The 15,097-nt window shown below is 37.3% G+C and overlaps 1 protein-coding gene across 7 annotated transcripts in view; it reads right to left on the bottom strand.

Moving 5' to 3' along the window:
• Window positions 1-15,097, bottom strand: part of elmo1 (engulfment and cell motility 1 (ced-12 homolog, C. elegans)) — an 87,956-nt gene that overhangs the window by 19,148 nt on the left and 53,711 nt on the right. For all 7 annotated transcript variants that reach the window (XM_077196193.1, XM_077196196.1, XM_077196195.1 and 4 more), the window contains 3 exons: window positions 14,749-14,853; window positions 12,934-13,042; window positions 1,578-1,714 (listed from right to left, as the gene is read on the bottom strand). In XM_077196193.1, the coding sequence (XP_077052308.1) occupies window positions 1,578-1,714; window positions 12,934-13,042; window positions 14,749-14,853 (351 nt within the window). The remainder of the gene's footprint in view (window positions 1-1,577; window positions 1,715-12,933; window positions 13,043-14,748; window positions 14,854-15,097) is intronic.

Raw genomic sequence — 15,097 nt, 5'->3', positions numbered from 1 at the left:
GCCAAAGTTAATGAAGAACAATGAAGCTAAGAGTTATTCCTCTAAGTCTGTATTAAGCTCCCACAAAGGTGGGCGGAGAGGTGGGTCTAATCTTTTTCAGTTCAATCAGGATTGTGTCCACACATGACTAGTAAACACAGCCCAGGAATGTTGAGACTTAGGTGTAAGCAATGTTTTTTTTCTGTGAAAAGAAAAAGGATTAAGTATCGAACTCCTACCGGCATAACTGCATATTTAGTGGAAGAAATTGCATGCAGTCGTTCTGCCGATGACGTGATGGTCTTATTATTATTTAATGCATCTCAGAACTGATGGTTATGTGGATTTTTATTTGGAGGGTGCACACAGGCAAGAATCATAGGCCACTCATGCAAAAGTCATAAGGCTAAAGTTTTGATTAGTGCATTTCACCACCTAAACCTTCTCGCTACCATTAAAAGAACCTGAAACAAATCAATCAACCGACAGCAAACTTTCATCCCTCCAGTAAAGTTTAAGATTTCCATTTGTGCACACTGCCAGACAACTGTCAGAAAAAAAGAATAGGGAGTTCTGATCACCAGATTAAACAGCAGTTTTATCTCTATATTCAGAAAGCCTATTTATAATAAGGCAGGAATACAGACGAGGGGCAAAAGCGAGCAAGTTTTCTCAGGTGTGATGCTCATGTAAGAAAACAAAGGATGATAAATTTAATCATAGTGTACAGGGAGACATGCTCCAGGGAGAGTTTTCATGTCCATGAATCTTAATTAAGCTCAAATATACAGCTTTACACGAGATGGTCTTTTATCTTATGCTATAAATCGGTTACAAGTTTGCTGTGTGATTATCATAATTACACAAACAACAGCCTAGCAAATCTCAACCACCTCTTTTACCAGAAAAAAAAAATCATCTCTGCCAAGAGCTTGAAACAACCATCATCCCCTGCAAAAGTCCTAGTACTGTGAAGTAGTGATAGACCAAATATCTGATAAAGAGCACGATTGGCCGATCAACAACTTTAAAATCTATTGACAGACCTGCCAATGCACATGGAATAGAACATTTTCTAATTATTTTTTTCACTTTTGAGTAAATCATAATCGTTCTATAATTCTACATTTATTAAATTGCATGTGAACAGTCAAATGCACAGTGTCAATTATTTTGTTCATATTAATTAAACAATAAGGTACCTGAAAATGCATTATACTTAATTTGTGTCTTTATTTTAAGTCTTGTAAGTAGTTTTATTTGGATTTTTAATTAAAATATTTATTATTTTAAAATGTCTTGTTTTCTTAACTGAATAATAACAGAAATCCTTAACCCATTGTGATAATTGAATTAATAAAAAAAAGTGAAATATTAATAACAAATTAAAAGGCTTTGTTCAGTAGCGTACTAGATTTAGCTATGGTCTCGTAATTTTACTGATATTGTTATTGCTTGCTGAAATTTTATTATCATGACAACCCTAGCATCAGCCAATCAAAAACCCATATTGGTTGACCACTAGAAGACCACTAGAAGAGTGCGACTGATATAGAATTAGACAGGTGCAGGGTCTCAATCAAAAGGGCTGCTCTCACCTTATTGAAGTCTTCAGAAGTGGCTCTCATCTCTTTCCAGGTTTTGTTGAGTAGCTGGATACAGTGGCAGAAGAACTCCTCAAACGAGCGGTCATGGGTGAAAAACATGGGGTGGAAGTCATGGCAGTTCTCGCTGGCTGTAAACAAACAATTGGGACAAAGTCAGCGTTTTGTTCATAGTCAAATGTTGCACCCCAATCCAGGAAAGTTGATTTATCAGGTAAAGCATCAATATCCATATCACATGACAAAGCAATGCCCTTTATTTAGGTTGATCTGCACTGGAGTCTCAAGAGAACTTCTGACTCTCCAACAGGGACTATGAACATGAACTTTTAAGAGGCTCACGTGTCTGCTTTCTTAGCCAGCTTCAGCCCTTACGTGGGCTTCTCATGCATTGATGCATCAGATATGGCTGGGAACGAATGGTGCTACATCACGACACATCTCTCTGAAAGAGCCTCTTGGAAGAGCAGACGATTATTTTCAAGCATTAGAAGCACGTGCTTGGCTCTCAGGACACCTACACATTTGAAGTGACTGTGAATAGTTGGATAAAAATGGCATTTTTATAGCTGGGTTTTCTTTCAAAGCATTCCCCTGCCAACTAGTCAGTGGTCTTAATTCAGAAATTCAAAAAACTTTTTGAGATTGTCAAGTACCTCTTCCAATCTCCACAAAAAAAAACTAAAAACTGACTGACATCCAGAATAAACTCCAGAGTTAGGGTCTTGATTTTGTGGTCATGGTCTTGGGACCACTCAAAAACACACAAACGTGGCCCTTCTCTGGATTTCATTTCTTAGTTTCTTGGTCTGGTCTGGGTTTTAATATGGTAGTTGAGCCTCTTTCGGACTAGTTTTTACAGTGTGTTCTGCACCGATGGCACTAGTTGGTGAGAGAGATCACTCTTTTTTGTATATTCACATTCCTAGCTATTCTGATTTCCTTTTTTGAAAGATGCATATAGACTACTGCCATCTACTATTATGGATAGTTATTTCCTCTCATGTAGATGCAGAAGAATGTGCCATTTAACTTGGGAGAAGTCTTTACAATGTGCAGGGACACAAGGTGACAACAGTTGGCTTTCGTCACTGCCTTTCCAGTCTCGGGTCTGGATCTTCTCAACAGCACAGCTGAATCCCAAGTTCCTCTCCAAAAGACTGGCTAAAGACTCTTCTGTGAACACTTGACTTACAACTGTTAAGGCACTTACTCTTAAAATTTTCTAGTAAAGAAACCCTCTTCATTCTTTTTCTGTTGTCTCATGGTAACCCATACTTTTGTACTTTTCTGAGCAATTCTGAAACTTCTTATTTTCGCTTTTTTGTATCCTTTATGTCTAAGCCACTTTGAATAAAAGCATTTACTAAATGAATGCAAATCTGGGTCTCATTTTACAGTCAGTAAATTCAGCATTTCTCTTTTCAGTTCATGTAAATGCTTTTTGGACAGACGGGTCTCAAGGGGTCTAATCTTGGTCCGAGTCTCTGGGGTCTGATATTGACCTGGGTCTTGGAGTTCTTGACTCCAACTAGCCTCTTACTAGGCTTACAAGCGCATAACACATTACGTAACAGCAACATACAGATGGCATATAGATGGATGCGATGTTGGCTGATTACCCTCTTAAGAACGATAAGAGAGAGACTTGCTCTTCATCTTGCCTCTTCATAAATGATCCTCAAAGATTTCCCCCCGGGATATTACTAAAGCAGGATTATGGAATGAGAGCGCTGTGATGATCTATCATGTGAGATTAGTGCTTCATAAAAAAAAAAAGCCTGAATCAAATCAGAATGGCTGCGTGGGAAACTAAAGTCTGGTTGAGCGCTATAAAAACTGAAGGTGCTATTATTGTGTTTATAAACAGAAGCAGTCAAGGTGAAAATGAAACTGAGGCTTTCACCCTGAGGCAGCACACACCTATGTCAGCTACGCCACTTTAATACAAACACTACTCGAGTGGAATGGTGCTTTGAATGAGAGCCACTATTTGAGATTCTCATTTAGGGGAATTGAAGTTTCAGAGAACCTGCCAAAGCCCCAGCAGAGGGCCAGTAATTGCATTGGCTTGGTCAAAATTGAAACTTCACAGCATAATGAATGATTCCGAAGGCGCAATGGGGCTTTCATTGAGTGACGTCATCTGACCGGTCAATCTGAGGCTCAATCCACCAGACTGCCCAAGCCATAGAGCCTGGTCCTTTGGGATGGCTCCAACTGATTCATTGTAATAGTTTCTTTCTCCTTCAGAAGTCAGAGCAATTCAAGGGTGTGTTGAAAGGGAGGGCAGCACTATCAGCACCCACCTGCTGAGGAATGAAATGTCAGAGTCACTTTGGCTCTCGCCTAAGCCCTGAGTTCACAGGTTTGGGCAGTATTAACTGTCTGATGCAACTCTAAAAGTCTAGCTAGTAGTCACACTGAATGGAGGAATCTTATTAATCCAGGATGTTCTCTCATATTGTAACTAAAGGATCCTCAAAGATCTTCTTGACCTTTTATCTCCAAAGCAGTGTGATTAACACAATCCTTTCCTATTTGTCCAGAAGTCAAGAGACTTTCTGCATATATACACCATTATACACTAGGGGATCATTACGGGTGAAAATATATATACAATATTTTGAATAATAACTATATTTTAATATTATAGCAACATTGAATTGAATTTCATTTTAATGCAGCTTCAATGTGATTAGTCACATGGCATTTCTAAATCAGCAAAAATGACAGAATTCAGACACATACTTCCAGGGATCCTGCACCTGCCGAATAACAGCCCTTAAGATGCATGGAAATGTATGTGCAGCTATTATAGACCTCCTTGTATGCATTATGTCCACACTCAAGAGCAGGATTACATCATTTAACATCATTACATCATATTAGTCAGTTTTTCTGACTGACATGACTGACATAACAGAGGAGGCAGAGTATTAACATGGGCTTTATGCTCTCCGGCTAACAACCACAGCACAGCGTAAATAGCTTACAATTCAACATGTCAACTGGTTAGTTAGGTAAGCAGAAGGGCTGTCAGAAAAGTGTTAAAACCCGTTCATGACCTTGATCCGTCAGCACAGTCACATCTGACCTCCTGTACTCGCTCCATGAGCCAGCTATGAATCAGCATCCTACCAGCACACTTTTCTCATAAAAACCTTCAACATTTGATGTCAGTGAATGATGGTGGTGTGAATCGTCACTGGTCTCACAATTCATTTAGATGACAATTATCATGTCAACGATTCTATTCAATTCGATTCAAAATCACGATGCATTGCAAAATATCACTGCACATGGCTACATTTTCGTCAATGAATACAAGCAGAACTCCCTTTTTATTTGATCTGGTCCAAGAAAGTACACTTCCTGAATGTAGTAAAAAAAACGTAAGTTTGAACACAGCTAACGACAGGAGCATTTAGAACTAATAAACACAAGCATGAAACTGTCAATTAGTGCACTTAAGTTACAATAACGCTCACACACACAGGCACTCGCACACAAGCACACACACTCGCGGGCTACTTGCACTCACTCTGTAAATGTTAAAATAATGGGTGCATTTTTTTACTCGCTTTTGTGTTTCGCCTTTTTTACGGTGACAAGCGCATATGTGACGAATGACGTCAGTAAGCTATAATCGATTATGGTCTATTACTGCATCGATGCAGAATCGTCCATGTCCGCATCGCGATGCATCGTAGAAACTAGGGTTGCACAATTAATCGCACTGAAACCGCACAGGATTTGGCAAAGGCTGCGATTATTTTATGCGCAGTGTGTCAGTGCAGTGCGGCTGATCGGTAGTAAATGCTGCTCCATCTGAACACCAGAGGGCGCTCTCGTGCTGACATACCAAATATGCCCCTCCACAGAAGTAGATACCATCACTCCAGGAAATCCTTATTGCCGTAGCTGAATAAACAGGAGATTGAAATGCTTTGATTGATTAAACATGATCAATAAACACACGACTGCCTTATTCTGTGTAAGAAGCCACATCACCGCACAGAAGGATGCTCAACTGTCGTTATGAAGTGAGTTTGGAGTAAAAGCATGTCATTAAATGTCTTTTGCTGGACAAGAGTCTTTGCTCATGTTTGAAAAGCTGTTTGTTGCTTTTTCAAATGCACGTTATAAGTGATTCAAACTCACAGTGCTTTCAGATGGAGCAGCGTTTCCAGAGCCGTACATCAATGACAAGCTGCGCATACAAAATAATCACAGCTTTTGCGATTTCAAAATCGCGATAAGCCATCTCATTTTAAGTGCGATTACATGAAAATTGCGATTAATCGTGCAACCCTAGTAGAAAAGATTCATTCCAACACCCCTAGTGCATGATAGACCTGCCAATTGATTTTACAATTGGCTTTATAAAAGTAACTTTAGGATCAATATATTGTTACTTTTAATTCCTATCATTGAATATAATCACATTAATCCCAACAGTAGGTGCAGGCTTTTCAAGACTCAACACATTGAAGACTAACTGCAACAAACTCTTCATGATAATAATTTGACTTCTACGTGTGTATTGCTTATAGAGAAGTGATGTAATGGTGTAGCAATCTGCTGATCCCTCAAGGCAAATGACAAACCACAATATGCAGAAGTGAATCATCTATGGCAGGCCAACAAAAAGGACAAGACGTGTTCTGAACTCTGTACAAGACACTGCTGTGGAGGACACATGCAGCCAGTTCATCAAGTTGCATGAGGTAGACCGAACTCTGAGCAGTTTGATGATTGAACAATGGTTCATCTTTGAGAATCTGGAGGTCATAACTAAGAGCTTTCACAACTTGAGCTAAGAAGCCTTATCCTCTAGAGTACAGGCTCTGCAGAGACTTGTCTGGGTGGTCTTTAATGAAGATATATGATCTTCCCACATACTGGGATTCTGCCCAGGAATTGTACCCATATGTCCATATCCTTGTGTCTCTACACAGAGGTCATTAGGATTATAGGACTGGCAGATGCCTTGGCCACCCCAGCACCTCTCCAAATCTGACATGATCATCTCACTTCTTGATGTTTGCCACAGATAATTAAGGAAGACAAGATGCATCTTTAGGGGAAGAATACAACGAACAAACTAAACAAGCGAGTACAAGGCTGAAAGCCCCAAGGATGATATTCAAACATCACACAGCGAACAATGAAATGTCAAGATGAGATGACAGCTGCGAGAGGTCATCTTCGAGGCAAGAGCTGTGATGAACTGACGAATGAACAGTGATAGATGCCACCCTGGCTCTTCAATGCAGAGGGAACACTCTTCCAAGACATGGAGAATAAAATAATCATTGCCTTTAGACAAAGTACACCCTGTGACAACTCCATAGGGAAATTAAGTCCAAAAAAATCTGGAAAACTATACTAGGCCAAAAAGAAACTATCAAATGACTTCTGAAGAGTTGGAATTTACTTTTAACCCTGTAACGCCTGACATATGGAATAGTAGTCAGAATTTGTAGTTTTTGTTTTGAAATTACAGTTTATTGAACCTTTAGACAAAATATTACAATAAAAATCCAATTTCATGTGGTTTTTTTGTATCATCTCTGGTATATTTGTCTTTTATGGCACATACAACATAAGTTCAGAAAATATGGAGCTCGTACTCGAGGAAAAAACACCCTAATTTTTAAGGCCCAAAAGTATACAATTTGGTGCTGTTGCTGATCTGACCAAAAAGTAAGATGAAATCAATTCTGAGAGTTTGTAATGTATATTAATGAAATTTTTATAACTTGCCTACTTGCATAAACGGCATATAAATATCAGTTGTCTCTCTATATTTCCCAATATGTCTTAGTAAGATGAAACATAATGGAATTCAATGTACAAATAAACATTCCTCAAAAGCCTGATGAATCATAAATAGTTCTTCAAAATGTCTCTTTTTGTGTACAACAAGGTCAGTGGTACAGTTTTGGAACAATATGAGGGTACAGTTTTGGAACAATATGAGGGTCAGTGAATGATGACAGAATTTACATTTTTAAGTGTATCACTTCACAAATCATCGTTAAGCAAATGTTGGCTTTAAGCAGGAGAATTGAGGGAGATCAAGGAGAAGTTTAACTTGGGGGAGGTTTGCCAAAATGATGTAAACAACTGACGATGCATGGCAGATGAGACCGCTGCCAATCTGTTCACTTTTCTCTGACTCAAACATCTATCCACAATCTTTCATAAACACTTCAATCCACAAACCATAATACACATCAACAAATTATAATACAATCCACTATCATAAATACTTGTCAATCAACAAACTATCATGCATACACGCATACACAAATACACAGTGTATTGATTTCCTTTGAGTGTGATGAAATAGATGCTAGTCATGTTTATCTACACACACCACAGGATCTATTTTTCTATTTAATATAAGCACAGCAGATGTTCTCCTGGACCTGCATCTCTGTGTTTGAATGTGGGTTAGATGCTGACAGCAGCTGCATCTGTTCACTCATCTATTTTGCATGAGATAACTTGCATGAGATAACTTGACCACACCAATGGCACAGCTGCTTTATCTTTTTCCATCTTTTTTATCCATTATTATCCATTAATTCTATCCTGAAAAGACCTCCCAGCAGTCTGATATTACAGTGTTCAGAAATTAACCATCCAACTGTCGTCTCCAAGATTGGAAAACTTTAAGCTTAACTTCTACAGGGAATCTACAGAAATAATGCAGGGGGTTCACCTATAATTGCTGGATTTAAATCAAAATGAGTTAAATACAAATAGTTCAGCCAAACAAGTATGACTTTATAGATATTTTGAAAAATGTGATTTTTAAAAGGTATTTTAAAAGTTGTGCATGTGACTGTGATATGTGGTTCAGGTATTCCCTACATTTTGTATCCTTGTGTATCCTTTGTATCCTTATTATCCTTGTGGAACAAAATGTTGGGAATACCTGAACCACATATCTCACTCATTTGGTCCCAATGAAGAAAACTGTTTATAAATCATACTAAATTATGTTTTTTGTAAAAATGTTTTCTGTAAGGGTTGAGTTTTACACTTACATTAAATGTAAAATTACAGCATAAAAATCACTGTGTCATTTTTTGTCGTTTCAATGAAAGGCAATGGGGTTTAATGTTGTTTTGGACCCCAATGACTTTCACTATATGGACAAAAACATTTTTCAAATAATCTTATTTTGTGTTCCACCAAATAATACAGGTTTAAAACAACATGAAAGTGATAAAAAGAATACAAATTTTGGATTAACTATGCTTTTAAGTTAACTTTATAATAACATTAATTTTAAAAGCTAAATAAATGTTTTTCATTGTCCCTTCCACATTTCAATGTATTAATCAAAGTTCAAATGCACATCATTGATATTCTAATGGCTCTGCAATGTAAACATCAAAACAAAGTATGTAAATACACTGATATGGTACTATACACATTATTATAGGCCAGGCTTACAAAGCAAAACCCAATACAACGGGTTCTCTGCACCAGCTCTCCATTCACAAAGTGGTCTTCGGCCTCAAAAAGATTCAAAACCCTTGTTTTGAACTATTCTTGACTTCAACTAGATAAAATACTGCATGCAAATGGTTCTTTTGAACCTCATTGAGCTGCTAATGGGACCTTATAATATGAATCAGCTGCAGGGATCACTTTCAGTGTAAATTTCTATTTAACTCAACTTAGCTTTCTAGCGTCCATCATTCACTCCACGTAATTGCCCACACTGCGTGTATTTTTGTCAGCAATTGTGCATTGTGCCATGAGCGGTCTTATTACCGAGTGCAGCTGAAGTTAAACTGAAGTACTCCAATAGTACGGCCTGTCAATAATACCGACATCGATATCCACCAACTTCTGTACAGAGGAGTACTGAAGCAGAAGATGTTCCTAGGAGAACATTTCCCACTAAACAAATACACTTCAGTGGTTAACAAGACATGCGGGAGCTCCATGTCAATATGTAGAAAGGAGCACCTTTTTTACCCATTTTATATTTTCTTCCACTACATTTTGGTAGCAACTAGAGCTGAACAGAAGAGCAGACTGGTTTCATCCACAGACTTAAAGTTGATCCCTCAGGCATTACACAGGCTTGCCCAGGCATGGCACCCATCTTAAAAGTGTGCCATATCTCAGTAGGGGGCTCATGATTGAGCAGCAGGGATGTCAAGAACATCATCTTGGAGGTGTGAGATAATACGGACAGTTACAGACAAGCCTATTCCTGATGCTGTTAACCCACACTTTATCTGCAGGGAGCTGAGGATCACTGATGCTTGTGGCTGTATTAATAAAATCAAACGCAGGTAATCTGACTGTGACTTTTACAAATCATAATAGAAAACAAAGCTGAATTTGCAATCCATCCCTGATGGCACACGTGTGGTCCAGACATGATTTGATGTGCGCAATAAATAGAATAAAATAATTATGATTTATCTTAGACCGCAGAATAAAACTGTAATAATGTTTAACCTTTTTTGATTATTCTTAATATTTAAAAAATTTTACTCAATCTCTTTCTGATATTTATACATTTATACAAAGTCTAAATCTCTATTCAAAGATTTAGATTATAAAGGTATTTTTTAAGACATAAATACTTTTCTTCAGCAAAGATGCATTAAATTGATCAAAATTAACTGTTACAGGAGATTTTTATTTTAAATGAATGTTTTTCTTTTGAACTTTCTATTCATCAAAAAATACTGGGGGGGGGGGGGGGGGGGGAAATGTATCATGGTTTCCACAAAAATAGCACAATTGTTTCCAACATTGATAATAATACAAATATTTATTCGGCGCCAAATCAGCATATTAGAATGATTACGTAATGGCTGCTGAAAATTCAGCTTTTTTTAAAAAAAATATTAAAGTAGAAAACCGTTATTTTAAATCACAATACTATTTCGTAATATTACCTTTTTTGGTATTTTTGTAGTTTCAATCAAATAAATGTAGCCTCAGTGAACACACAAAAAAAAATCGTACCGAGTATACGTATACAGAGTAGTGTATATAGATTATAAAATAATCTAAGAATCATTATTATTATTCCTCATACTTAGGATTAGGAGTTTGGTCCATTGTTTTACATTTCAAATTCAACTCACGTTGGCTAATAGATAAATGTAAAATTTTATTTTTAGGGCATTTGCTCAACATCAATATCGCTAAAACAACTCCGGTGAGATGTTAAAACAGCATTCATTCATCAGACATTTTAGCTATGTTTATGGGTTACTGTAATTGGTATGTAAAATAGATTTTTGTAAGATGCTGGTTTGCATACATTTACTATATAGCTTTCAATATAGTTACTATAGTTCAACTCTATAGTTATTCACAGTTTGAACCATCATTAGTATATTAGTTCAGTCATAAGATGGAAACTCTCTTCACCAGTAAAAGTACAATAACACCATAAATCCATAAGCAAGGACATTTCTGCCAGTAGCCATTTTGAATCTCCTCATAAATATTAGATACGCCTTTTTAAAGGCTGAAATAAGAAGCCATTGCATGGCGTCTGACCACGGCAGATTCCATTAAAGCTTTTGCAGGAAAAACACGGACAGCTATAAAACTTTCAACACTTCTCTGAGAGGAGGTGAAGCAGGGACACCTGGATTCCTGATAAATAATTCATGACTGCTGAAGGAAGTGCCGGTCGAACAGAAACTCTTATACCCCAGCTAGATAAAACATATTTAAATGTGATGTGGGAAATGACATTTAAAAAATCTATCACCTGTAGGGTCAAATTGAGAGGGTATTGCGAAATGGTTCAGGAAGAATTGTTTGCCCACAACAATGTACCGTGTCAGCATAATTGAAGGAAAATGATTGCGTAAAAGCTAAAACAAGCGTCGGGAAACTCTAATTAACATAAAAAGAGCAATCATCTGCAACACCATTGGGGTCCCCAAAGCTTTCAAAGGTGTAACATGGCCTAAACCTCTTCCTGGATTAATGAGTGTACAAACTGGCCCATCACTGCTGAAGATAGGACATCAAAGTGAGTCATATGCATCAAAATAAGTATCTGCTATTTGTATAAAACTTCAAATGAGGAGAGTATAGTGAGTAGTATTGCATTGTGGTTAAAGATATGCACCCCTTTAACGTTCACAAACAATCAAAACAAGCAATTCTACATCTTTCACTGCCACGTCAACTCAAACATAGCATCTACCCTGTTTAAAGTCTGTAAGTGCACCATAAATTACTTTGAACAAAAGTATCTGCCAAATGGAAACTTACTAAAAGTGTACGTGAAAGTGTTCTTCTCCTAGTTAAAACAGCAGTGTCCTCCCACAGCCCTTGCTTTAAAAGACATGCATTACTTTTTAAATGAGGAGTTACATTAAGCTTTCTCAGCAAGTTCAGTTAATTAAGTTTCTGATGACAGGATGGTAGAGCAATCTCCACTGAGAATATACTTACCGTTCAATAATGCCCAAAAGCTGTCAGTGAGGTTGTGCTAATAACCTCTTTTCTGCTAACTTCAGAATCAGAATACCAAATGGACTTTTTAAACAATAAAATGCTTTGCTGGCTGCTCATTACTCTCTCAATATTGTGCTTAATAAATGTGATGGATCCCTCCAACTGTGCCACATTAAATGGTGCGTGACTGAATATAGCAACGGATTTACAGTTCTCTTTGATTCCTCAGCCACTCCAGAGATGGATGAAAAGGAGACTCTTTGTCTTATAACGGAGCTGAGGTAGAATTTACGGATGTGAGGGCAGAAACTCTTATCCAAATAAAATATCACTAGAAAATAAATGTATTAACAGTGAGTGGATTTATGTTTTTATTTTCCATTAGAGACACAAATTTCGTTCTCTTATGCTTCTTCTTGCGCTTGAATGGTTTAAAACCACACTAACACATGAATCGATAAGCGGCACCTCCATATATCATCTCTCTCTGTATCTGTGCCATTTTCCATTACTCTTTCCTCTATGTGCAAGGTTGAAACAACCTAACAGAGTGTCCTGCTTTGAGTCTGAGTTATACTAGTCTCAATCCTCATGCATTAGCTCAGGCCAGACATCGTCAGTTGTTGCAGCCTCAACTTGAGACATAAAAGCAAGTCTTAAAAGCTCAGACACTGGAAGAGGGCAAACATTAGGCTCTTTACTTCATTAATTTATGAATTCCTCTACAATTATAAAGTCTAATGTTGCCTTTTATCTTCACTGCTTACAAATGTTCAGTCTCAACAGGAGCGGAATAAAGACAAAACAATGACAAAAATAATTCTTTCAATAAATAGACTCAGACATCTGGCAAGTCAATGATGAATAAGAAGACACTTACGAAGTTCTCCGACTTTGAGAATCTCACACAGCATCTTCGTCAGTTCAATACTACTGCGCCCAAATGGACACTCGTGTTTATCCTCACGACTGCTGTTTTCCAGCACAATCTGTAACATACACACAGAATTAAAGGGCAACAATGTCAAAATTTTGTCTTTTAATTTGTTACAGCACAATGCTTTGTAGAAAAAACTACTGAACTGGATAAACTACTTTTTATTTTTGATCATGGCAGCGTCTGAAATTGCATACCGTCTTGAGTAGGTACTACATTTGAATATGAACTTACTTCGAGACAGTTAAACAAGTACTTTCTATATACTATAAATATGGGTATTATTAATAAAATTCAGACGTACTACATCCGCCCTGTTAACACTTTAATACTTTTCAGCTACAATATTTTGGGGGTGTTGATGAACTTGATGTACTCGATCTACTCGGCCTATATTTTGTAGCCTTTGACAAAAAAGCAATTTTCTTAGCTTTCTGTTCAAAATGTTGCTTTTTTTCCTCAATAAAAGTTACCCACATTCAATTGTTGAAAAAAAAAAGAATGCATGTATTTTTTTAAAGCAAAGGGCTCTGTTTTTTCTTTTAATATAACTAAGTATTCTGGGGGCAATGAAAGTTTTGTGAAAATTATCTAAAATGCTGGCGCTGGCTGGCAACTTTAAGAAACGCTGGCAGGGAAAGAGTTAATGTAAGAAAAATTATAAAACTAATATTTAATTTATGGGAAATTTACATTTATCCATTAATCCATCCATAACTACAAACCAACATTTGGTCAGAAAGATGTAGACCCTCAGTAGACCCTACTGAGTAGTAGGTTAAAGTAAGCTAATAGTAATAGTTTAGGCTAAATTTGCAATCCCAAACACAATCTTGTTACTCATTCAGTTATTTGTATTTTATTTTATTTATACATTTTGACTATTTAAATGGATAGTTCACTCCAAAAAAGTCTTAATTTTTCTTTATGATGTTTGGACCACACTGACTACGTACGGACAAAAAGATTATTGAAAACAACTTGTTTTGTTTGAAAGAAGCAAGGAAGTCATACAGGTTAAGAACGACATGAGAGTGAGAACATGGTTTAAATTTTTGGGTAAACTCTCTCTTTAATTTGGCTGTTTATTTACCGTTTATGGCTAGAAATAACAAAAATAACACCAAGCAAGTTTGTAAGCTGTATTTCAGTGTGGGCGGATTTGTTGTCAGTCCCAGATCCTGTGATGAGGAGGGGAGGGGGGGGCCCACAAAAATTGTCTCTATACTGCTAAGTGTTTGGGCACTGGGGTGAATCTGAGTACAGGGTGTATTTTAGGGTTTATCAGGGTATCGCTTGAGTGTGAAAGCAGCGATGAGCTGCAGAATCACAGCACGCCATTGCAGAGGGCAGTGAAGTGGAATAGTACAGTTAAAGAGTAATGTGAGGAGACAAGGAATGTCCTCATTCAACCCCAATTTACTTTCCTTACTGAGTTTATGATTATGAATAGAGGGGTGGATGATGGATTTGTGAGGAGACCGGGCTCGAAAGTGCAAGTGCAATCAGTTGCGACTAAACATATGGGTGCAAATTGTAAAATGCATTTAAGAGCACATGTGCGAATAAAAAAAATATTCTAGAAGACTTAAAAAAAAGTCTTAAATGTCTTAATTGGTATAACAAAAATCTTGATCATTTTAATACGTCTTAATATAAATTGATACATATTATAAATGATAAAAACAGATTAGAAATAAATATGCGTTTAAAATAAGAAGATTGTTTCCGCACCTATGTAAAGTGAGCATGTCTTACCCTGATATAAGCATCCTGATGGTGCCTGGCGAAATAGAGCATGTTATCCAGAGCCAGCATCCCAGGAGGAATCTGAGTGAAGTCCACCGCAGGATTCACATGATTCTTGACAAACACACACAAATACAAACATGATTGAGAGGATACAAAAACACACACACACACACACACACACACACACACACACACACACACACACACACACACACACACACACACACACACACACACACACACACACACACACACACACACACACACACACACACACACACACACACACACACACACACACACACGTCTTGACTCCATGACTCGCATCGTAATCACGCAGAGTCTTGTATTGCAT

Source organism: Siphateles boraxobius, unplaced genomic scaffold (genome assembly GCF_051911475.1).
Source record: "Siphateles boraxobius isolate OS27281-9 unplaced genomic scaffold, OSU_SipBor_1 35, whole genome shotgun sequence".
NCBI lineage: Eukaryota > Metazoa > Chordata > Actinopteri > Cypriniformes > Leuciscidae > Siphateles > Siphateles boraxobius.
Note: the sequence above shows the minus strand (reverse complement) of the source record. Positions and strands in the feature narration are given on the sequence as shown.